The following is a 27,369-nucleotide window of genomic DNA, read 5'->3' on the forward strand; positions in this document are numbered from 1 at the left end:
TTCAATAGATCAGTGTAATAGAACTAAGTTAAATACATTCAATAGATCAGTGTAATAGAACTAAGTTAAATACATTCAATAGATCAGTGTAATAGAACTAAGTTAAATACATTCAATAGATCAGTGTAATAGAACTAAGTTAAATACATTCAATAGATCAGTGTAATAGAACTAAGTTAAATACATTCAATAGATCAGTGTAATAGAACTAAGTTAAATACATTCAATAGATCAGTGTAATAGAACTAAGTTAAATACATTCAATAGATCAGTGTAATAGAACTAAGTTAAATACATTCAATAGATCAGTGTAATAGAACTAAGTTAAATACATTCAATAGATCAGTGTAATAGAACTAAGTTAAATACATTCAATAGATCAGTGTAATAGAACTAAGTTAAATACATTCAATAGATCAGTGTAATAGAACTAAGTTAAATACATTCAATAGATCAGTGTAATAGAACTAAGTTAAATACATTCAATAGATCAGTGTAATAGAACTAAGTTAAATACATTCAATAGATCAGTGTAATAGAACTAAGTTAAATACATTCAATAGATCAGTGTAATAGAACTAAGTTAAATACATTCAATAGATCAGTGTAATAGAACTAAGTTAAATACATTCAATAGATCAGTGTAATAGAACTAAGTTAAATACATTCAATAGATCAGTGTAATAGAACTAAGTTAAATACATTCAATAGATCAGTGTAATAGAACTAAGTTAAATACATTCAATAGATCAGTGTAATAGAACTAAGTTAAATACATTCAATAGATCAGTGTAATAGAACTAAGTTAAATACATTCAATAGATCAGTGTAATAGAACTAAGTTAAATACATTCAATAGATCAGTGTAATAGAACTAAGTTAAATACATTCAATAGATCAGTGTAATAGAACTAAGTTAAATACATTCAATAGATCAGTGTAATAGAACTAAGTTAAATGTTTCTGGAAGACGAGACAATGGGAGGGAGCCAAAAGAAATATCATGTACCGGGCGGTACATTTGGTCATTACGCCTCTGCCTTGACCTTAATTCAAAGATATATCGACATTCTATCCGGTCACCTACAGCTGTAGATATCATATTGCTGGTGTCAATTTCATACCAACAGTTCTTTCATCAATGTAAAACTTTTAAATATAATTGTTAGGAATGGTTACCACCACTTACATATAAAGTAGATCTAGCCTTAATATAACAATAGTATCCGTCAGGGGCAGGTATGGCGAGAGTGAATGTGTTACTTCTGTGTTGCTATTTCAGTATACACAAGTTATATCCCTTTGCTTATATCCGCAGGTATGTGACCAGCCTACACGTAATGGTTTTGAATGTGTTTCCTTGTAGGAGAGTGTCACGACACTCTATGTTACGATGTGTTGTGATGCCGGGGATTTTACTTGAATTAAAATAGTAGAATAAATGACGATCTAGGATGCACAATAAGAGATTCTTTGTTAAAACAAAACTCTGGAACTTTATTTAAATATAAAACGTAAGTACAGCTTATGTACAAGTTACAGATCAATCAACACAAAATATCACAAAGGCTTTTAAAACAGAGCTCTTAGAAGACCGACTGACTACTACGAAATTATTCTATCGACTGGCGTTCTTTCTACTCTCGCCAATTCTCTGGCGCTAACTCTTTTAAAAAATGTCTTTGTTTAATTTCAAATCAACCAATAGATTTGCAACATCATAATCTCGTCTTGGGTAAATCCTGACGTGCTGTCAAGGTCTAGATTTGAGGGGTAAATCCTGAGGCTCAGTCGAGGGTTTATATTACTATTTACACACAAGCTTTTAAATATGAAATATACAAATAAATCTATAATGTCATCTGTGACAGAGAGAAATAAGTAGTCAGTTGTTATCATCAAGTAGAAGAGAACGGATGTTTGTTTGCTGTTACAGAGTGTTTCCTATAGAAATAATAAACTTTGTTTTTCATGAAGGATAAAGTTTTTCTGGTTTCCTTTAGAAATATTTGTATCAATTAGTGTTTACTATCGATCCACAATAATCGTTCGTAAGTAATCCCAAGTCAGCCAAAAAGGAACCAGATATGTTTCTATTCTTTGTGAATCTTCACATGGCAATGCCAACATTTTTTTGGCATGTTATAATTAAAAAAAAATTACATTGAAATAAGGAAATATACAAAGAGTATATTGACAGTTCTGCCATCACTCCGATTTTTTTCACCAAAATATTCTTACCTAGAACTTAGTAAACACTTTATAGACATTTATTGAACATCGAAAATAAGCTTCTTTATTCGTTATGTAATAAAAATCCGATTTTATTGAGTAAAATTATAATTTAAATTTCAGAAGACGCATGTCATAAAATGTGTTGGAAAATACAGAGCCGAAAATTATTAACGAGATTGATGGTTACGTTTTAGTGAACTTTCAAGTAAGAAAGCTACTTCTAAATTAAAAATTTGTTAAAACCCAAAACATTTAAATGAGATATTAGCTCAAAAATCAATTCACTTTGTATGATCTATAAAGTGGTTTCAGTTACAATCCAAACACAACAAAAACATGGCGATACATTTTCTAGCCCAACAGACCGACCCTAAAAAGTTATGAACATATATGAATAGTAAATACCAATAGAATTATTAGGTTGAAAGCACTAGTGTAAACAGCATTGTTTTTATCTTGTTTTATAAGTTCTGATTATTCTTTCAGAAACGAACATTCTTTCTTCCTAGTTTAAACATACTTCAGGACAACTGTAAATAAAAAATACATTTAAAGCAGATGTTTCTCAATATTGAAAAGGTTGTACCTCCTGACAACCACTTTTGTACTCCTCCAACGTCAGCGTGTCGGTCCCTTTAGGCCCTTTTGAAGTGGTTCCCACTAGACGAGCAAATGTAACAAATGTGACTAACACCTGGCATTTCTCGCAAGAGCACTGAAAAGTCGTAAACACCGAGAGCTAGGAGAAACTGCTTTTGGACGTGCCAGCTTTCTGTATCATTACCACAGTTGCGACATTGCTACCTACCTAAAGCTCGGACTCTGGCTTGCTTTTTACTTTTATCCCTCTGCCGTGCATATCGTTATTCTCAAAGCCCGAAAACACGCAAACAGCTAGGCGGCTTTATGGAAACGTACTTTCGAAAACCCACGAAACTTATTGAGCGCGTCTTTGCGTACCGGCATGCTCAGTCCACTTTAATGCAGAGGCACACACACATTGGGCTGGACATTCTGGACTTAATCCCACTCGTCTGGCCTTTAAAACTACAATTGGGGATTGGTGTATCTTAGCAGCTGCTAGAGACGATTGCAGAACTTCCAGTGCCGCCATGAGGAGGCCGATACCAATTAAGATCCCTGCATTACGAGCGAGCAATACTGGGACGGATCCTTAACTTGGCACTTACTTTCATGGAGGACCTCAGAGCTTGAAAGAGGCTTCAGACATTGCCAGTGACAGATATTTATATATATATATATCAACTGTCAAATTTCTAGGAAAATTGTTAGAGCCGTTACCGAGACTTCTAAGAGTAGTTATATCAATTAGTTTGGATCAGTCATCAGTCATTAATCTTTCTCAATACGCTATGATCCTTTCAATTGTCTATACCAGTTGAGAAAGGGGTGGAAGGAGAAAAAATGAAGCATCTAGATGAAATGTGATCGTTTTATAAATGCATTTATAACAAAAAGTTGAACGACCTGAATTCGAACTCGAGGGCAAAAGCCTCCTAGAGCCACTGTTCTAGAGAAGTGCTTATGAAAATAGAAGATTTTATAGTTATCCAATGTTAGATAAAAAAAATTTCTCTCAAAGTATAAGATAAAAAAAGGGATTAATTTAACTTACACAAACAATGTCTTTCCCTTGTTCTTGAAACAGTAGCGGGCAAGTTAATTCCATAAAAGGAGCAAGGCTTTTTGTTTCTACTCGATTGTTTCTAAATATAGTATGAGGTTATTCAAAAGAATATCAGAGAACAGAGGAGTAAAGATTGTTAACTGGCAAAAACTAAAAGGCAGGCGCCCCAACGAAAACCAAAAAGACAGGCGCCCCAACGAAAACTAAAAGACAGGCTCCCCAACGAAAACCAAAAGGCAGGCGCCCCAACGAAAACCAAAAGACAGGCGCCCCAACGAAAACCAAAAGACAGGCGCCCCAACGAAAACCAAAAGGCAGGCGCCCCAACAAAAACTAAAAGGCAGGCGCCCCAACGAAAACTAAAAGGTAGGCGCTCCAACGAAAACTAAAAGGCAGGCGCACCAACGAAAACCAAAAGGCAGGCGCACCAACGAAAACCAAAAGACAGGCGCCCCAACGAAAACCAAAAGGCAGGCGCCCCAACGAAAACCAAAAGGCAGGCGCCCCAACGAAAACCAAAAGGCAGGCGCCCCAACGAAAACCAAAAGGCAGGCGCCCCAACGAAAACCAAAAGACAGGCGCCCCAACGAAAACCAAAAGGCAGGCGCCCCAACGAAAACCAAAAGACAGGCGCCCCAACGAAAACCAAAAGACAGGCGCCCCAACGAAAACCAAAAGACAGGCGCCCCAACGAAAACCAAAAGACAGGCGCCCCAACGAAAACCAAAAGACAGGCGCCCCAACGAAAACCAAAAGGCAGGCGCCCCAACGAAAACCAAAAGGCAGGCGCCCCAACGAAAACCAAAAGGCAGGCGCCCCAATGAAAACCAAAAGACAGGCGCCCCAACGAAAACCAAAAGGTAGGCGGTCCAATGAAAACCAAAAGGTAGGCGGTCCAATGAAAACCAAAAGGTAGGCGGTCCAATGAAAACCAAAAGGCAGGCGGTCCAATGAAAACCAAAAGGCAGGCGGTCCAACGAAAACCAAAAGGTAGGCGGTCCAATGAAAACCAAAAGGTAGGCGGTCCAATGAAAACCAAAAGGTAGGCGGTCCAATGAAAACCAAAAGGTAGGCGGTCCAATGAAAACCAAAAGGCAGGCGCCCCAATGAAAACCAAAAGGCAGGCGGTCCAACGAAAACCAAAAGGTAGGCGGTCCAATGAAAACCAAAAGGTAGGCGGTCCAATGAAAACCAAAAGGCAGGCGGTCCAACGAAAACCAAAAGGTAGGCGGTCCAATGAAAACCAAAAGGTAGGCGGTCCAATGAAAACCAAAAGGTAGGCGGTCCAATGAAAACCAAAAGGTAGGCGGTCCAATGAAAACCAAAAGGTAGGCGGTCCAATGAAAACCAAAAGGCAGGCGCCCCAACGAAAACCAAAAGGTAGGCTCCCCAACGAAAACCAAAAGGCAGGCGGTCCAACGAAAACCAAAAGGTAGGCGGTCCAATGAAAACCAAAAGGTAGGCGGTCCAATGAAAACCAAAAGGTAGGCGGTCCAATGAAAACCAAAAGGTAGGCGGTCCAATGAAAACCAAAAGGTAGGCGGTCCAATGAAAACCAAAAGGTAGGCGGTCCAATGAAAACCAAAAGGTAGGCGGTCCAATGAAAACCAAAAGGTAGGCGGTCCAATGAAAACCAAAAGGCAGGCGCCCCAACGAAAACCAAAAGGTAGGCTCCCCAACGAAAACCAACTCCTCGGATTGGTAGTCGTTTCTTAATTGCACATATTCATCATTACAGAAATGTTTCTTAATTGCACATATTCATCTTTACAGAAATGTTTCCGAAAGGATATAAAGGAAAATATCATTTCTCACAACATCCTAAAAAAAACATTGAACCGAACGAATCTAGGTCAACTTGTATTGGTTGTTATTTAATTTGCCACATGTTGGCTGTGTTACATTCTTAAGCCAGGAAGTTACAGCTTACAACACAAGACGCTCTTACACGTCTGTTGGTCTAAATGTTAAGTGCTGTGACCGTCAACTACGCCAAAACACGAGTTACAGTTTATATGTTCCAAAGCTAGAATTCATCTAAGTCTTTTTGAGAAACAGGATAAATATGGCGTCCAGTAGTCACAGTTTGGAAGGAATAACACAAAGTCAAGTAATAATTTTCATTGATCTAGTTAGGTGTATAAATGAGATGTTTTCTTATAAAATGTATAGTGTAGCGTGTAACATACAGTATTAGATTATAAAAGTGTAGATAACTACCTTAACCATTGCTATCGAAGACATTGTTATTTTTATTAACGACTACTTTTCGAATGGCTTAGAACAGGGATGGGCAACCTTTTTCTACCTAGGGCCTAGGGCCGCATTAAAAAATTTTTTGGGACTAGGTGGCCGCATATATATATGGCTCCTTGCTCCCTGTTTACTATTATAAGAGATGAGTTAAATTTTTCGTTTTGTTGTATTAAAATCAAACCAAATTCATTAAAAAAAGCTATTTAACTAATAAACTAATATCTTTAAATTATATATTTAACTTAATTCAGCATTTTTTTCATACTAATTAATTCAAATTAACAACTCTTAGCTTAGCCCTTAGGACTAGATCTAGAAATCTAGACTTAGTCAAGTCAGTCTAGTCTAGTTTTAGTGTAAGACTTAGACTTTAATTAAGGCTTTAGATCTACTAATCATCTACTAATACTACTAATAATAACTAATAGTAATATTCTATATAGTTAATTATACATGTAAATATATTGATCTAGAATTGGATCTAGTCTAGGTCCATATTTAGAATTTAATAAACCATTTCATTTGATTTAATTGTCATTGTAAATTAGCTTTCAATTTAGATTTAGACATAAATTAGGCATTGTAAACCTTAAACTAGATTTAGACTAGACCCCTTTAAAAACTAAAATCAACAACAGTCATCATGAAATTGCTCTGGCTATTTATCCTAATAATTACTAAATACATACTAGCTGAACACAGAACCAGATCTACCTTAGTCAACACTAAACTTAAAAAAGAAACAACAGTCATAATCAATCATCACACTTTAGATCAAAGCAACTTAAAAAATAACCTAACATACACATCCATAACACTAAAGAAGATTACCCATCACAAATGGAAGTTCTCAATCAGACACAGCAGAAATAAATACCTATCACTGTTAATATTAATAGCAGGAGATGTAGAGACAAATCCAGGGCCTAAATCTAAAGATAGATGCAACATCTGCAAAAAAGTATGCACCATGAAACAGAAAGCCATTCAATGTGACACCTGCGATGAATGGTACCATGCATCATGTCTCCATATGAATACACCTGTGTATTATGCCTTAGGCAATAAAGATGCATCATGGCACTGTGTACCGTGTGGGTTACCTCAGTTTACATCAGGACTGTTTGATTCCTTTGATGCAGACACTTCTAACCCATACAACATCCTAAACACCATCCCAAACCAAACTCACCAACCACTAGCCAGATCCACTCCTGTTAAACCTAAATCTACTAAAATTAATACAACAGCCTCACTAAACAAACCTACTAAAGAAGTAACACCAAAATACCTTAAAACCTTAGTAATAAATTTTCAAAGCATTAGGAACAAAACAGCAGACTTAGAAATTTTATTAGAATGTGAGAAACCAGACATAATTGCAGGCACAGAAACTTGGCTACATCCTGAAATTTATAATGCAGAAATTTTCAATAGTAATTATGAAATTTTTAGAAAAGATAGGGCTGATAATCATGGAGGAGTTCTTTTAGCAATAAAAAACACTCTTATAGCAGAAGAAATTACCTTACCTAACTCAAAAAATATAGAATCAACATTTTGTAAAATTAATACCACCTCAACATCCCTAATAATAGGCAGCATTTACAGACCACCAAATTCTAGTTTAGAATACATGCAGGAACTATGTAATCAGATTACGACACTTAAAGAGACAAATAAAAATGCAGTTTTTTGGATTATGGGTGATTTCAACCTACCTGATATAAATTGGAAAACACTAACCATAGATAAACACCAAAACCTTAAGGACATAAATGAGCTTTTCATAGAAACTTTACACAACCTAAGTTTAGATCAAATCATTAAAAAGCCAACTAGATTAAACAACACATTAGATCTCTTCTTAACCAACAAACCTGGATTAGTAGTTGATTATGATATTATCCCTGGTCTATCAGACCATGAGATCATAAAAATACACAGTCAGATAAAAGCAGTAGCCAATACAAAACCCAAAAGAAAAATCTTGCTCTGGAATAAATGTAACCTAACACAACTACACCAAGCTGCATTAAACTTTCAACAAACATTCTTATTAGAAAAAGACATTAACCAACCAGTCGATGACCTCTGGAATTTCATTAAAAACCATCTTAAAAGCATTATAGAAAATCAAATACCAACTAAATACACATCAAACAAAATAAATAAATGCTGGTTTAATAATAGACTAAAGAAGCTTTGTAAACAGAAGGAAAACCTATATAGAAAATTTAAAGAAACTAATGCAGAAAGAGTTTACAAAAAGTATATAAAAATTAAACACTTAACCCAAAAAGTAAGCAGACAGCTGCAGAGTGAATACATAAACAATGTAATATCTAAAGATAACAACAAAAACCTATGGTCATACATTAAGTCTAAGAAAATGGAAACAACAGGCGTAGCGCCATTAAAAGATGAACATAACATAATACATAATGATAATGAAACTAAAGCAAACATTCTAAACAAATACTTTGCATCAGCATTCTCAGCCCCAGGAGACAAAGACATATTACTGAATTTGAACCAAGTAGATAACATAGAAGATATAGTAGTACAAGAAAATGGAATTCCAAAACTATTAGCCAACACCAAACCAAATAAAGCTTCTGGACCTGATGGTATTCCAGCTAGATTACTCAAAGAACTAAGTAATGAGCTAGCCCCAGTGTTCAAAATACTCTTTCAGGCTTCACTTAACCAGGGCAGAGTACCAAAGGACTGGAAAGAAGCTAATGTCACCCCCCTATTTAAAAAAGGAGAAAAATCTGACCCAGGAAACTACAGATCATTATCACTTACCAGCATCACATGTAAAATCCTAGAACACATAATATGTAGCAACATCATAAACCACTTAGACAAACATAATGTCCTCACACCATACCAACATGGCTTTAGGAAATATAGATCATGTGAAACACAACTAATAGGACTAATTGATGATTTTTCAAAAGGTTTAGATAATAGTGAACAAATAGATGCTATCTTACTAGATTTTTCTAAGGCTTTTGACAAAGTTCACCACCATAGTTTGCTTAAAAAATTAAAATATTTCGGCATTAATGGTCCACTGCATCAGTGGATTAAAGACTTTCTGATAGGGAGAGAACAAACTGTAATAATAAATGGCTCTAAATCAACACCGATAACAGTAAACTCAGGTGTACCTCAAGGAACAGTCTTGGGTCCACTACTATTTTTAATTTATATAAATGATTTACCAAATTGCATTACTTCAGGAACAAAAGTCAGATTATTTGCAGACGATTGCATAATATATAGAACAATAAAAACAACACAAGAAACAGATATTTTACAAAGAGAATTAGATGAATTACAGAAATGGGAATCAAATTGGAGCATGTCTTTCCACCCAGAAAAATGTCAGTTGTTAAGAGTAACAAAAAAACTAAAACAAATTAATTCCACTTATCTTATTCATGGCAAACCAGTAACACAGACTAAAAACGCAAAATACCTAGGTGTTATAATAAATGAAAAACTGTCATGGAATCCACATATTGATGAAACTACAAAAAAATCAAACAAAGCATTAGGATTTATTAAAAGAAATTTCTATAAATCAAATAAGAACATAAAACTAAAATGTTATTTAACCTTGGTTAGGCCAATAATAGAATATGCATCCTCTGTTTGGGACGCCTCAACTCAAGAAAACATTAAAAAACTAGAACAGACACAAAATAGAGCAGTGCGATTCATAACAAACGAATATTCACATTTGACTAGAGTAACACCTTTAGCAAAATCACTAAATTTAGAAAGCCTTCAGGACAGAAGGCTCAAAAGTAAAGTAGCAATCATACATAAAACACAGAACCATAATCTTCAAATACAAAAACAAAATTTAATAAAATACTCTGAAAGACACAAAGATAAAGGCACATTCCTCGTCCCATATGCTAGGACAAATTTGTACAAATACTCCTTCTTCCCTAGTGCTATTAGAGCATGGAATGGGTTGCCTGAACTAGCCAGGAAAACCAGTGACTTGGCAGAATTTAAGTCATTTGTTAATATGCATGACTAAATGCATGACGCGTAGGACGTAATCATCTTCTTTTTTGAAGTAACGTCTGTATTATATAAGATAAGAAGATTTTGTCTCGAAAGGCAATGGATGCGCCCAAATGAGTCACTGGTTTTGGCTTAATCTTAAGACGGGGCAGTATCTGGTGTGGCTAATCAAGCCAATTGTAGAACGACAGACTTTGCCACAATTCGTACATGTGTATGCCTCTGATTTAGGGCTAGCGGACAGGGCAGCTTTCTTTTTTTCCCTCTTAATTAAGGCCGCTTTAACTCTTTTGTTCTCAGCAAGGGTTGTCCCAGCACGCACTGTCTGTCTCCATGCACTCCGGTCTTTGGCTATGAATGTGGTTCCAAATAATGTGAAAGTTTAGCAGCAAAGTTTTTAAGTGCGGATATACAGCTTTTGGCACCCATGAAACTCCCACGACAGAACTGACTGGAACTTCTCTTTCAGGTCATAATTTGTTTGGAGGTATGTCATCTGGAGCTGAGTCAGCTTCTGCATTAAATGGTAAGCTGAGGGTATTGAAAACTGGTTCCAAGTTCTTGTCTTGAAATTTGCCTTCAAATTCCACAATCGAAAAGTCTTGTACTTTTCAACCATTTCACAAGAAATAGTTTCACATTTCAGCAAGGAAAATGACAAAACCTGTTTTTCACTTGCTGGCCTCAAGAAAAGGAATAGCTTTGTTTCAAAAGATTTAAAATGCACATACATTTCATGTGCAAACAACATGTTGCAATACCTCCGATGATAAATATGAAGTCTGTCTTCAACTCTTCATTAGAAATATTGGTAAAAAAGTGACATGTTCTTCTAATGCTAGACCAGAGGATATTACTGTGTTACCGAACATCAAAATGTTTTGTTTCCAAATCTTCAATTACTTTTCGGAACTGCCAGTCAGGGCCGGCCTTAAATAATTTATTTAACCTTTTAGGGCAATAATAGAATAAGCATCCTCTGTTTGGGACCCCTCAACTCAAGAAAACATTAAGAATCTGGAACAGACTATTAGATCATGGAATGGGTTGCCTGAGCTAGCCAAGAAAACCAGTGACTTGGCAGAATTTAAGTCATTAGTTAATATGCATGACTGAAGCATGACACGTAGGACGTAATCATCTTCTTTTTTGAAGCAACGTCTGTATTATATAAGATAAAAATACGATTTTTATGTGCATAACTCTTTTTCAAGATGTAAGGGAAGTCGCCCCAATCAATCTTTTCTGTCTAAGAAAAATAATGATCTTAAGTTTTCAAAGTTTAGAAATAATGCAAAATCATTTCTCGGATTTTCTTTTACAATGGGCTATTAATCACAGAACTATATAATCACGCAATTATATGAAACAAAGCCATTTCCTGTTTGTTTCCATTGAGATAATGTTTCAAAAATCCTAGTCTAAATAATTCATGTCTGTTGATTTTAATCATCTTATGTACATTTAGATAGATTGATTACCTAGATCTTTCTAGATTATGTATCTAAAAATTGCAAAATTATAACTATGAGACGAGAGTACTCTTATTTTTGATGTTTAATTACTAGATCTAGATCTAAAAATTAAATGAAAGATAGAAAGAACAATGTTAAGTTCAACAAGATACAATATAAACTTTCTGGTGTTAACTACCTCGAAAGACAAATTGCATCAGATGGTATTCGTCAAGATCAAGCTAAAATAAAAGCAATAATAGAAATGCCAGCATCAACAGATGGCACAGGAATTCAAAGACTGCTAGGGATGCTGAACTTTCTCTCAAGTTTAATTCCAAACATGTCAAAAATCTCCAGTCCGTTGCGTGAATTGCTAAAGAAAGATGTATTGTGGCAGTGGAATGCAGAACTAGAAAATGCTTTCCAACTAATAAATAAAACACTTAGTGAAGCTCCAGTTCTGCAACTGTTTAACCCTGAAAAACCAGTTACTATTCAGTGTGACGCTTCTTCTAAAGGGTTGGGAGCATGTTTAATGCAAGAAGACAAACCAGTTTTGTATACGTCAAGATCATTGACAGAAACAGATATGCACAGATAGAAAAGGAAATGTTAGCTAAAGTGTTTGCAGCTGAACATTTTCATCACAAACCGTGGCTGTACAATGAGATCACAAACCTTTGCAAACTATTGTGACGAAGCCTTTACACAAGATTTCACCAAGACTTCAGTTGATGATGTTAGAGATATCAATTAACAGTAACTTACACTCCAGGTTCAAAAATACCTGATACGTTATCGCGTGCGTACATCAGTGGTCAAGAACAATCAAATTCAAATGATGACTTGGTTATGAGAATTCATAGCGCAACAGCACAGTTTCCGGGCAGTGTTCAGAAGGTTATTGAAATTAGACGGAAAACTGAATCTGATGCTAAATTGAAACTAGTAACTAATTATGTCAGAGAAGGTTGGACAAAGTTAAAAACTCAAGTTCATGTTTACTTTTTTCTGTCTTGTTTTTTTTTTCCAGATACATCCTAAATATTTATTCTCAAATTCAACCAGTCATACCTGGGCTTTTAGTGCTGTTGCAGAATTGATTGGTTTGTATAGATATTTTATAATATAATGTGTGAAGTATAAATTGGACATTTTCTGAATACTAACCATTTCCCATATTTGCCAATCATTAGACTAGATATGATATTTTTGAAAAGTTTTTTTTTGTTTTAAAATGTATTAAGATTCATTAAAACCTGATGATATTAATCTCTCTATATATATAATAGTCTAAACGTAAATGCTAATGGCCCTTTAATATCTATATTATAAAGTAGAATGTGAGGTGTATGTATGTATGTTACTTATAGACATCAAAACCGCTTGACCAATCTTGATAAAACTTGGCAGGAATGTTTCTTGGGTACCTACTTAGACCTTAGTGTATGTATTGTAGCCCTAAAACAAATGTAAGACCCTAAAAAAAAAATAATGTTGTCCGACTCTATTACAGCTATAGTATTTTATGGATCTAGGCCATGTCTACAGTGTTGACATAAGAAAAGATCGAAAGGATTTAGACCTAGATCTAATTTTAAGAAATACACTTTGCGCACATAGTTTTTTTTACTTTGACAATGAAAATACAAAAGAAGGTCCGTTGATTTCATTATATAATAAAATTAACCTTCAAATTTGTGTTTCAAAAGCATTTTTTTTTACATTAATTAGTTCCTTATATATGTAACTACAGATTTCCTGACGAACATTCTCCCATTAGACAATACCGTAATAAAAAGCGTACTAAAAATTAATTCGTTTAATTGTTTATTTTATAATCCCATCCCTAGATCTAAAACTCTAATTCAACTCTAAGATGATAAAACTTCTCTTCGCACAGATAGTTTTATACTTTAACACACTAACATACTAATTATAGTCCATTCATTTCATATTTTGATCAAATAAACATTCAAATTTGGTTTTCTAAAGCATTATTTTTAAGAGACTACATTCGTTTACAAAAGCTGCGAAGCCGAGTTGAGATAGGCCTAGATCTATATTCATTCATGAATCACGTACTAAAAATTATTTCGTTTAATTGTTCACTTTATAATCCCATTCATTTAACAAAGATATCGCTCTTTTCGTTTTTAATAGATATGAATGTATCGGCTTTGGGTAAACCGATTTTCGTAAAACTAATTTTATTTTCGTAGCGAAAGAGAAATAACGTGAAAGGATCATTAGCTAAGTATCTAAATCCAATCCACTACATTAGTAAACACAAACTTAGACCCGCAGGCCGCGGGTAATGCCAGGCTAGTTTATTATATTTTAATGTTTTAATTCATATTCGAAAAATATAATTTTTTCATGAAATTGTTATTTGAAATTATTACTACAAAAGATGTGGCGGGCCAGATGAAACTTCTTCGCGGGCCAGATCTGGGCTGTAGTTACCCATTACTTGGGTAGACGATGTAATGGTCATCTGTTTCTGTATTCCAAGGTTAACACGGTGACCACCCGCCATTACTTCTCTCCAACTAATGTCAGGTACCCATGGAGTTGGATGGGCGTCCTAAAAATTCAAAATATTCAAATTTCTTATTTCCATTCAGATTTGAACTTCGAGTTCCTCGAGCTTTTCTTTGGAGTAATGATGAATGAAATGAGAGACAATTTTTCCTAGTAGAAGCGTTAGTTATAAAAACAAATGTACAAAGACATAAGCAATAAGAATTTTCATTAGAAATATCTTTATAAGTGAAATTATTTTTGAAAACATTAAATTTCGTAAAATAGGTAAATTAACACGTACAACTTTTGGCTCAGTCCTTTTGAGACTTTTTTCATTTATAGAATTAAAATAAATATTTTTGAAGCGTATTAGTATACTTTTTTTTTTTATAAACAGATAATGCGTATGATCCTGATGTTGGGGCATCACATATCAACATAGACAAAATTGTCATTAATGAAGAAACATGTTTGCTATTTGTAGATAATGGAAGTGGAATGAACAAGGAACAACTGAAAAAAATGTTAAGGTTTTAAAAACTTTTTTTTCCATGATAATTTACAAATACTATATATATATATTTCTACATTTTTGTTCCATTAAATCTTTTTTTTATTTTGAAAATGATGGTTGGCTTTTGGTAACTTTAGATATTTTTTTACATCTAAATTGTTAAATAATGATAACTTGTTTGTTGTAAAAAAATACTTTTGAGATCACAGTTGTAAGCATAAATATTATTGATCCGATGTGTACAAAATGTGCACGTATTCTTATTATTATTAATGAACTTCATTAGTGAAATAAATATTTTTATTTTATTTAACTAATAAAAATCTTAATTTCGTTTTTCTTATATTTCCTTCAGTTTTGGTTATTGTGACAAAGATAAGAATAAAGATTATTACATGCCAATAGGTAGGTATGGCAATGGCTTCAAATCTGGATCTATGCGCTTAGGAAATGATGCCATTGTATTTACAAAGAGTCGAGGCAGTGGCAGTGCTTGTGTTGGACTGCTGTCTCAGACTTTTCTGAAGACTCTAGAGGCAGACTTAGTCTATTTGCCAATGCTAGAATATCTTACATTAGAAAATATCCTTTTATACAAAATCTCTATTCAAGTCAAAACATCATGGAGGGTGGGCGGAGGATAAACCTGGACACGGATCTCAAAAACGGCTCTAACGATTTTTTCTAGAAATTTAACAGTTAATGTATATCAATGAGAAAAGAATGTCTAGCTCTTTGGTCACATGGGGGAAACTGTAATCTGACCGTTATAACTTTTCAAAGTGAAAAAAAGAGATAAATTTAGATTTGGCTTTAAGAAATAGCATGGCGTTGTCAGCCATAATGTAATGTACAGAGTTATTTCATACATTTAAAGTTGCGTTCAGTTTATTGATAGATTATCTAAGCTTTGCATATATTTTTATGTAAATATAATATAGTTATGTTCATTCTCTACAAATTTTTTTTCACCAAAAGTTTAGATTGTAAATTAATACATTTAAAAAAGGAGCATATAAGGAAGTATTACTTACTTAGACTTAGATCCTCCCACGCCGTTCGGCGCATTGGGCGGCAAGCTGTCTCCATAATGATCTGTCACTGGCAATGTCTGAAGCCTCCTCCCACCTGGTGTGCACTGTTCTGAGGTCCTCCATGAAGGTGTGTCGCCAGGTAATACGAGGACGTCCCTGTTTGCGCTTTCCTCGTTTTGGCTTCCATGTTATCGCAACTCTTGGTGTGCGTAATTCATTTTGACGTAGAACATGTCCCGCAAACCTCATGCAAAGCTCAGTCACAACCTCACTAAGTGTTCGACTTCCAGTTCGGCATAGGATTTCCTTGTTTCCTGCCCAAAATCCGTCTCAGCCATCTCTGTTGAGCCACATTTAGTCTTTTCTCAATTTTGACAGATGACTTTCACGTCTCACATGCATATGTAGCAGTTGGAATGACGATTGTGTTGAGAATGTGTATTTTTGTCTCGAGTCCAATGGCTTGGCTAGTACAAATAGGCTGCAGCCTTTGGAAAATGCTCCCTGCCTTTCCTATTCGGCACGCTACATCATGGTAAGCATCTCCATAATTTGTTATGATGCTGCCAAGGTACGTGAACTTGTCCAGCTCTTCAAGCTTTGACTCGCCAAGTCTGACGGGGACACCCTTTGCCTTATATCCCACTCGCATAATTTTAGTCTTATCCAAGTTTATGCGGATGCCAATTTTGGGTGCCTCTCTGTCTAGGCTCTCCGTCATTTCTTGAATGCATTTATTTGTAGCCCCGAGTAGTGCAACATCATCAGCAAAGTCCAAGTCCGTCAATCGGAGTTGTTCATGCCATGGGATACCAAAGGCAGTCTGGTTCATTGCTCTCCTCATTATGTAGTCGATGGCTAGGAGGAAAAGGAAGGGAGATAAGATGCCCACCTGTCTCGATTGTAAAAATCTCTGTTGTTCCCTCTTCTGTTTTAATGCAGCAACTAGACTGACTGTAAAGATGTCGTAGGATCTGGACGAATTTTTCTGGGATACCGTATTCTCTAACTATTTTCCATAGTGATTCTCGGTGGACACTATCAAACGCTTTTTTGAAGTCCACAAAACTGATCGTTAGCCGTTGTTGGTACTCCAGACTTTGTTCTATGATATTTCGTAAAACGAAAATCTGTTCTGTACATGATCTGCCTCTTCGGAAACCTGCTTGTTCTTCTTTGAGTCTTTCATCTACAGACTGTTGAAGCCGTCTCAACAAAACAGTGCTGAAAACTTTGCCTGGGACAGAGAGGAGAGTAATGCCCCTCCAGTTGTTGCAGTCTGCCAAGTTTTTGGAAGCTTTACAATCACTCCCTTTTGCCAGTCCTCTGGGACTTTTGAAGTTTGCCAACAGAGATTTAAGAGATCAGTCATTCTGTTAACAATGCACTGTCCCCCATATTTTAGCATTTCTGCTGATATCATGTCTAGTCCTGGTGCTTTGTTATTCTTTAGCACTGCAATGGCCATGGTAACCTCCTCAGCAGTCATTGGGTCTGTCTTGACCTTGAGATCATTGTCTGGAAGGAAGTATAATTGGTCCAAATTTCAAGCTGCTACCTATCATGGTTACTAAGTTAAAACGAGTTATGACAAATTGATTTATCGATCAAAGTTTTTCAGATATTTTATTTAGTCCAGTTTCATACATTTAAGACTCCCTAACTCGTTTCCTATATTTGAGTGTTTATGTAATCCTTACCTCATATATAGCCTCTGACAACCAGTCCAACTCCTGGCCTTCACGTGTGGCTCAGTTACTGAGCCTGGCAGAACCGTTACCACAGACAGGAGAAGGGGCAAAGGCGAGCAACTGGCGCCTAAACCAGTAAGCTTCGGGCAGGAGAAGCTCGTTAGTCTTGGTTGGCTACCCATCTAGGAGAAGGAAAACTCTGAATCCAAACCTCCGCTGCCCTGCGGCTATACCCAAACACGGGAAAGGCTTCGGGAGACAACCCTGAGGAAAAATCAGGAGCTGGTGACCCTTAGGCAGACTGTGGCACACCGCTCTACAGCCTGGCAGATCCTGCGGCGCTACTGATCCCAAACTGTATTGGATACTCCGTTCCTTTGGTCACATCAGCTGCGCGGAGAGGGGTAAACTGCTGTGTGGGCGACATCGTTCCGACCATAAACAATGCCCAGGCTTTCATCTCACTTCATCTCAATCCTTACCTCAAGTTCTACATGGCTAAATATGTTTTGGCTGATATATATCAATGTAGATTATTTTGTAAAGTTGTTAACTAGTTCTCTATTTCTAGATCTAGATCTATCTAGATGATTAGTGAGATTATTTAATGTCGTTTTCAGTGTATATCAGATTATAGCTTATAGTTCTAGTCCATTTTTCTACATATATCTAATGAAATAATTATTTCTAGATGTAAATCTAACTGTAAAAATAAAGTATAGATTCAGAAATACATCTAAATCTATAGTCTATGCCTTTTGACTATATTAAGTTTAGATCATAGACTATATATATACAGGACTGCCAACACTAAGAGTAACTAAGCATAAGTTTAGTTCAACTCCAAAATGTGAGTCGAGGTACTTCCGGTATAAACTTATTTTACAACATTCACGATGTTTGAATGATGATGCCAGCTTGGGTAATATTTTGTTCTCTTTTCATCACAATTGACAATTTCTTTTTACATTGTATACTAATTAGTATGAGTTGAATAAGCGATAAACGGAAGAGTCAATACATTTTCAAGAGTGTCATTTTTTACCTATATACTTTACCAACTTTTATTTACACCTATACCTATTTTTTAAATTTATTTAGAGTTTTGTTTCCAGATAGTATGCATTATATATATATTAATGGAGAATTAACCATTAAAAATGAAAAGCAATAATATATTTAAGACTAAATATAAAATATTCCTAAAATTTTTGGCTCTGCAAATGATTTTTTTTTAACTAAATCTTCTTCTTCTTCTTCTAGCCAGCTTTATTGCTGCTGAGCTGTGAGCTCTTTTGCAGACTGTGCCAAGGAAAAAAAGTGTGCTGTTTTCTTCAGTTGTTCAGCACTGCCATACATGGTGTTGGTTATGTTGGGCTGTAGTGTAAGTAGGGTCTGCCTAAGGTGGATTAGGGAGGGGCATTCAAAGAGGATATGGTTTACGGTTTCAAAGGGGTGGGCGCAATGTCTGCAAAGGGGTAGTTGTGTGGAGTTTATTTTGTTCAGGTGGTAATTTAATAGTGGTGTGTGTCCTGTTCTTAGTTGGAAGATTGTAGATTGTTCTTTGCGGGGGAGGAAGTTAATACTGTCCAGTTTGTTAGGCGTAGTCATTTCTCTGTACATGGCTCTGCCTGTGTTTCCTGATGACCATTGGTTGAGCCACTCCTCTTTGTGATTGTTGACTAACATTGACCTTATGGTGAGGTAGTTAACAGGTCTATCTGGTTGTTCCATAGTTGAACCTGCCTTTGATAGCTTATCTGCCTTTTCATTTCCCATGATGCCAATGTGTCTAGGGATCCACTGTAGTGTAATATTGATATTTAATTTTGATATCATCTGGTGGATTATCACACTGAGTGTTGTCAACTCTCTTGGGCTGTTTGAGGTGCTGCTGTTAAGTGCTTGCAGAGTAGATTGGGAGTCTGTAAAGACAACAATATCTGATGGTGGTAACTAAATAAAATCCACATAACATCCAATTCTTCTAAACATAAATTAGCCAATGGTGTGGCTATGCGAGGATACAGAGAATTATTATGGAGTGTATGATTGTGTGTATTGGATAACTTTTAAAGATTGGTGACATGAGCAATGTGTATAAAGGGACTTAGAAAACAGTAGATTTGAAAATGAAGTGAATAGAAGTGATTTGAAAATTGAAAAATCTATCTTATCTTATCTTTTATAATACAAAAGTTACTTAAAAAAAGAAGATGATTACGTCCTAATAAGAATTATTTATTACCCTTTAAGCTTATTTATTTAAATTTATCAGAAGAACAAAAGCATGTAGATATTTGTTAATTTAAATATGGTTAATGTTGCTTATAAAAGGATATTCAAATTAGGGCCTACTTCATAATATTAATAATGTTAGAACATAAAGCTATAATAAGTAGTATTAACATTTCATCGTCATCATATGTTGTAAAATCTGGCTTATGTTGTCAACACAATTAAGATTAGATCTCTAAGGTAAACAAACAACTCATTTTCCATTCATCATTTGGTGTGAAATTGATGGTTTCTTTATATAGTAAACTAATTCACCGGAAGTCATTCTACTAACACTACCCTGCAACCAAGGACGCCTCGGTGTACGGCACTTACTTAATTGAAAAATATAGGCGTGGTGCGCACAGTTGGCAGTCCAGTATATATATATATATATATATAGTCTATGGCTTAGATGTAGACTTAGATCTACAGGCAATAATATAGTTCATTTAGAGCACACACACACACACACACACACACACATATATATATATATATATATATATATATATATATATATATATATATATATATATATATATATATATATATATATATATAGGTTATCGCGTATCTCTCATGTTTATAATTAAAAATATTATTTTCATTATTTATATCTAGATCTTGTAATTAAAACATTGTTATAAAACTGCTAAGTCAGCTTCATTTATGATCTAATTCAACTGCGTCACATACTATAGATACAAATAATCTTTTGTTATTTAATGTTTTATAGATTTATAATTGAAACGAATGTTTAGTCAGGAATCTTTAAAAAAACAGCATCAGTATTTCAATTAGTATTTTACTAATTATTATAATTAATAAATACCAAAAGAAAATCCGCTGCCGAGGACAAATTCAGACGGCTAAGGGTAAATCTAAATCGACCACCTGCGGACAATGGTTATGCTTGCCTTATATATGGCAAAATATGCAGGTCACATCTGGGGCTGTGCAGCCACGGGAAATATTGCATTCCTCACTAATCTTCGGACTCGAATACAAGCTTTATTATTATTATTATTATAATTAATAAATTAAAAAAAAATATTTTGAGCCACTAAATATTTTTGTATTGTGACCTTAGGTGCTAATTGTTTTATGTGCGCGATTCCATCAAAGAAACCATAGTTACCAATTAAAAAGTCTGTGCCTTTAAAAAAAATCTCACCTCCCTTGAAGTTGTGCATGAAAATGTGTATTTTTCGGGAAATAAAATGCTAGCATATCTATACAATAAAGTAGAAAGTAAGTCGTATGTATGTATGTATGTATTGGTAAACGTTTTGTTACAGGAAATGAAGTCATCTCATCTCTGCATGTGGTCCCTTCTGGGGCATAAGCCACCAATCAGCTTCCTACAGGGCATCTCGGTATTGGGCGAGTCTCTCCAACTGTCCCAATGTCTTGCCTATCAGCTTGGCATCTGCTCCCAGATCGCGGCGCCATGTATTCCTCTTCCTCTTTCTTTGGGAGTTCCAGGTTATGGCATGCCTTGTTATGTTGGATGCAGGCTTGCGAAGGGTGTGAAGTAGCTACATTAAAATTAGCAATACAAACGGCATACTTAAACTTAAAAAAGATTTTAAAATAATTTTCTTAGTCATGTTAGGAACATATCGCTCAAAACAGTATTAGTTTTGCCAAGTACATGGGCTCAGAATTAAGAATCCTACAGAAGTATTTAAAACTAGAAATAGATTCTAGGCGAAAAAGATGGAGGTTCTGTATTACCATACAAAAAGGAACCACAAAGGGAAATTTATTTTTCATTGGTCAAAAATGTACAGGAAATACTCACCATTATGATGTTACAGATAAATTGGAATGTTTACTTCTAAACTATTGAAACCCTTGATGGATGTCTATTTATATAGTCTAGTATTTTATAATATGTTACCTAAACTGCTGTTTTATTTCAGGAGCTTAAACAATTAATTTGCTAAGAACAAATGTTTAAACAATAAAACATAGAGATGGGAATCGAACCCAACTTTTAAAGCTGGGTTCGGTTCGGTGAGATTTAAGTTCAGGTTCAATTCGGTTCGATGACGAGTATAGTTCGGGTTCGGTTCGGTCATATCTAAAGTTCGGGTTCGGTTCGATGTTATGAAATTAGGTAATAGCAAAATTATGGACATGTAATAATGTTTAATTCAATTCCTTATTTCGGCCGGTGGGCCATTTTAATTTCCAAAACTCGTGTCGCGGGCCACATAACAGAAAAGTAAAAAATATTACATAAAAAAATAAAGCACTTCTATTTGAAATCTGTGGATATATATTTTTCTAAAGTTTTTCTTTCAAACCTTACGATGTATAGGGCATATGATGAAAAGGTCATACCAGCACAACGACCAATCGCCTTTAATTTCCCCAACTAACGTCAGGTACCCATTAAAGCTTGGTGGACTCAAAGGCGACCTTAAGATTCCGAAATTAAATCTCAGTCCTCACCAGGATTCAAACAATGGACGTCTCGGATCTCAAGCCAAGCGTTTTACCATTCAGCCAAGGCGCCTCCCACGTGAATGTAATATTTACACTAATTCATGGGATGTAGGAAGTTTATCCAAAACCAACTTCTGAAGATCCTACGGAATTGATGAAACACCAAGTTGAAGCACTGAATTTAGATGACGCCACAATGGTTTCGCCCCTTTCCGCCTGCTAAATGAAGAAATGCAATTTTGTTTAGATGGCGCGTATGTCATCCTGATTCAACTTCTAGCCAAAGAGGTGCCGTTTGACTTGACAAATTTTCTAATAACTCTTGCTGCCAGTTCGCTATGTCATTCAGCCTTCTGGTGGTATCAATAGTCAATCCGCCTAATTTCTCTATAAGAAAAGAAGCCTCCTTCTCCATGATGTCTGAAACTTCTTTGAACAGATCTTTTTCCAGTGGTGCTCCCAATGCATGTTTTTCATAGCAGATATCCTTTCTGTGATTTAAAAATTACTTTCCGTACTGTGAACCAGTAGCAAGGTTGGCGCTAATGGTAAACATTTCTGGCTCTTCTGCTCTTTCTCTTTGTTTTAATTGAGATTTCTAATTGTAATAAGGCTTCAACTGCGTTCTTATTTTCATGACTCATTTCTTTCTTCACTGATACTAACCCCATATAAAGTATTCCCAGAATGTGGAAAAAAAAAGGCTTCATTTCACTACTAAAAATGTGAGCAACTCTGTAGCAAGCTCTTACCACCGACTCATTTTCTTGTCTCTTCTAGGTAAATATTCTCGTCAATCCTCTAATCTCTAGGCGTTTCTTAGCAATTTTTTCTTGGTAGCTCAATCTAAGAATGTCGCAATATTTGTTTATGTTTTTGATTTCATAATGCTGTTTAAAGTTACTTTCTTTAAAAACAGCCACAAAGATCTTTATACTGTTATACTGAAGGCAATCGGAAAGAAAGAAACCTTGCAAGCCCGTCTCCGAGAAGACCTAGCAGAAGAAGGTGAAGATCTGGACACTTACCTGTTCGAGTTAGAATCCGATGTAGTAGAACTATAGATCGCCTTTCAAGAATAGATGTTGGATGACTTTAAGAATGTGATCAAGGGTGACTTGCAGAAAGAGACAGATGAAGAAACAACAGAAGAGGCCAATAGTTCAACCAACGCTTTTGCTGCAGATGTACCTGATATGAGTACTTCAGTTGACCAGATAGATAAATACACCGTTGTGTCTTACCCCAAGCCTGTAGCTGAGGACATTAAAGACATCTGTCGATCTGTCAGTGCTGATGAGAGGAACTAAAATCTTGATGGCTGCACCCAGTTGTTAGGCAAGAACTTTACGTGTCAAGCTTCGCAGGGAGAACGCAAACTCCAAAGAACCCATCAGCAAGGTTTGAACCAAACAGACACTTGTCCAGCTGCCAAAACCATAGAGAGAAGCCCTGATGGTGTTCAGAAGTATGCAACGAAATCTGATGCAGCAGTTAATGGACCCCTGCAAGTTGAAAGTCATCGACTCAACAGACGATTGGCACGTTGACGAGACTAGAGAGAGAAACCCTGATAGTGGTCGAAGAAAGCCATTGGAGCCTGATACCTTTGCACTTGGAGTATTACCATCCTGCCCCACTAATGCTCTCCAGACAAGGCTAAAGATGATGACGTGTGACACAATTTCCCCTCCTGTAAACCTGAAACCTACCCCCTAAGTCTTTCTCCTCAAAACCTGAAAGACCAACTATCTTTGTGATCCCGGCCCTGGCATCCTAGCCCTTCCCATGTGTTAAGTGGCTGCCCTCAGTACTGAATTACAGGAGTAAGCGGCGCTTGCTGAGTCCAAATTGCATGGCGATGCGACCACGACGTCAGTGCAACCAGTTGAAGGTCAACTGGAGGAGAAGACGAAAGCGACATTTGCTGAATGCAACGTGGATGGCTTCGTCTAGCTCAAGAGGCAAGCGACTGTCACATCCACAGATCGACCCCCACTAGTACGAGGCGAAGTCAGAACCAGCACTGTGTGTGAAGTCAGTTCGGAGCAGAGACTAGGTTTTTGGACAGTCAGTGTAATGTAGTTACCAACTGTACAGTATTTGTGATGTATTTGAAATTAAACTGTTACTGTTACTTTGGAGCCAAGTGTTGCGAAGTTCTTTAAGTTCGTTGTGTCGTGTGGTGCAGTTTGCAGAGAGCCTGTATAGTAAGAAACGTTACAATACCAATACAAAATATAGGCTTTTTTTCGTGCTCCAAAAAAACAAAAATCTGTCCAACTTTTCTTGGTAGTTTCTACATTCAGAGTCTACTTTTCGTTTCTTAGTCTCTCCCGTTTCATTGACGTACAAATATTAAATGTTACGGTACCATTCGCAATGAATCAAAAGAAGACGACCCAAAATGACCCAGCTGAGTTTTCCAAAAATTAAAAACATCTGTCAAATCATTTCAATAAAAATAAGTTTTTATTTTTCTTACTAAAAAAATATTGGAAAATCTTTGATTCAGTTCGGTTAAGGTAAGGGCAGTACAGATCAGTTTTAAAGTTCGGGTTCGGTTCGGTCGTAAGTGAGGTTTGAGTTCGGTTCGGGTTCGGCTCTTTTCCCATCTTTAATAAAAAGGACGTTTTATGCTTTTGTCTTTCGCTCCTAGACATTATACCGTATCTAAGAGAACCATTCTAATAGTTTATTTCTTTAACTTGCAACAAAAATGTCCAGAAGTTGTGACTTTGGTGATAACAACCTTGATGTCATTTTGAGATATTCACCATTTAAAACTGAAAAGGAATTGAAGAATCAGTTTGACAACATGAAAGACTCAAGAACAGGCACTATGATAATAATTTATAATCTCAGCAGGTTAGTTTGAAATTGATATATCTTCAATGACATACAAAACTTGTAACATAAAGTTTTTTAAGAAAGACTATTCCTTTCTTGTGAATCTTAGGACTCTTAGTAAGCGCGATCACTTTGCTATTAATATCTAACAAAAGACATTTAAAAAAAAAAAAAAGAAAATGTGTAGTCTGCCCGCCCTTCACTCAAATAAAAACTTGATTATACCCATGTATAAAAAATTAGAGTTTGACTATATAGATTCATACCTTGACAAACCTTAAAAAAAATAGTAGTTTTGACTATAATACTAAATTTAGTTAGAGATATAATTGCGGTTATTCATATTTACAAGTAATCTAAGTATTATAAATCTATGTATATTGTCACTAATTCTAACAGCCCAGGTAATGAATTCTACATATATCTCATTTTATCTTTGCCTGTGGTCCCGTCTGGGGCATAGTCCACCAACAAGCTTCCTCCAGGCATCTCTGATCGGGGCGAGTCTCTTCAAATGTCCTCACGTGTTGCCTATCTACTTGGCACTTTCTTCCGAATCGCGGCGCCATGTATTCCTGGGTCGACTACCGAAAATTAAATACAAAGGTTTAATAGAAAATTTTCGATTTTTCGCAAATTGTCGCGTTCAGTAGCTAACGTCCATATTTCTTATAATGGTTTTGTGCTTTTATATTTTATTGTACTTAGTCAAGCATATATTACACAAATGTTCATGTCATACTTTTTGGTTAGATTAAAGGATGGAACAGAAGAGCTTGACTTTAACAGTGATCCTGAAGATATTCTTTGTCCAGAATCTTACATGAAAGAGGATACAGATGAATATTTTAACCCATTGGAAAATGTTCCGAGATATAAAAAGTCTCTGAAAGTGAGTTAAGGATTAAATGGGCATAAGGATAGAACATTGTTGAACTTTTTAAAATTTGCTATGGATATGAAAAAGTGTAGAAGAAAATTATTTTACCCTTAATAATTGTATATTAGAATTCGAGTTACATATTATGTTCAAATGTAATGAAAGGTTAAGTTATCTTTTTATTGTTCTAGTTCCAGTTTGACTAATTTCAGTTTCTTTTATTTAGACCATCTCATTCAAGCAAAGAACAAATACGCCTTTCACTCATGATAGTTCCACTTATGATGACAAATATCCTAATTAAAAGTCTAACGACTAACATACATCGTTATGTTGAACATTTTATTTGTCAAGTCAGCGACAAAAACGTCTTACATAACATGAAGACGATCTTACAATGATAGCGTCCAATGCGTGCGCTATATTTTACCATGAATGTCCTTTGCGTAATAGTATATACAAGTGCTCCTTCCTTTTTTTAAAATTAGATCTGAGATTTTTTACAAAGCTTATGTCAACTCAATCTGTTCCTCTGTCTGTCTGACAGCCTGGTGAAAAAATTAAATATGCTTTTTTTTCTCCCATTTCCCATTGTCGGATCAAATTAAAACTTTGCACAATTATTTATTAAATCTGACAAGATTTCAATAAATAAAAAAACCATTTAGTTTATTAATTGTTGGCGATTAGTTATTTTGTTTGATTTCGAAATAAGGGAAATAATGAGAGATGTAAATATATATATTTATAATATAATATAATTATAAATATAATTTATTTATATATCTATAAACACTGCTAAACACAACACAACACATCAACACATCAAGAACCTGCCAACAAGAGCTCCACAATAATCTGGTACTTTAATAATGAGTGAATAAGTAGAAGACAGCCAATACGACACAATTGGCAACACAATAAGCTACTACGAATGTTAAACTGTACATCTCCGTATACAACTCTACTGTCTCTATTTCTTCCTAGACTCGTACATAACACTTGAGGACTCGACAAGGACCGACTTCATGGCCAACTAACAGTCCTGGTCTCAACGCTCTCCGGTCTTGAACTGCCGCTTTCTTACACACTGTGTCACTCGTACCGCAGGCTTTCGATCACATGACCATAACATTGGTCATATTTGCGTGTAATCGTAGTACTGTCCCTTGTCCATGGCCCCGCTGACCTGAGTGATTCACGGGTGTGTCAGCTGAGCCTATAGTTAACCCTTTTGCGCCGCCAATAGGGTCGTAACACTGCCCCCTTCTCAGATTTGTCCGTCCCGGACAAAATCTATCACACGACATGGGCAGTGGAGGTGAATCGATGCAGGAGGAGGTCTATCGGTGGGGGCGACAATGGGCTTATATTGCCATCTCGATGGAGCCATCTGCGTTGTATTCGGCGTATGTCTCTTTCTCCTACTCCAGGTGACCTTCACCTGGCTGCACTGACGTCGTGGTTGCATCGCCATGCACTTTGGACTGAGCA

The 27,369-nt window shown here is 35.8% G+C and overlaps 1 protein-coding gene across 6 annotated transcripts in view; it reads left to right on the forward strand.

Moving 5' to 3' along the window:
* The window catches only part of LOC106077691 (MORC family CW-type zinc finger protein 3-like), a 95,523-nt gene that overhangs the window by 27,232 nt on the left and 40,922 nt on the right, over positions 1–27,369 (forward strand). For all 6 annotated transcript variants that reach the window (XM_056032334.1, XM_056032333.1, XM_056032336.1 and 3 more), the window contains 5 exons: positions 12,680–12,752; positions 14,570–14,702; positions 15,042–15,266; positions 24,861–25,013; positions 25,749–25,887. In XM_056032334.1, coding sequence (XP_055888309.1) covers positions 12,680–12,752; positions 14,570–14,702; positions 15,042–15,266; positions 24,861–25,013; positions 25,749–25,887 — 723 coding nt within the window. The remainder of the gene's footprint in view (positions 1–12,679; positions 12,753–14,569; positions 14,703–15,041; positions 15,267–24,860; positions 25,014–25,748; positions 25,888–27,369) is intronic.

This window comes from Biomphalaria glabrata, chromosome 6 (assembly GCF_947242115.1).
Source record: "Biomphalaria glabrata chromosome 6, xgBioGlab47.1, whole genome shotgun sequence".
NCBI classification, from domain to species: Eukaryota; Metazoa; Mollusca; class Gastropoda; family Planorbidae; genus Biomphalaria; species Biomphalaria glabrata.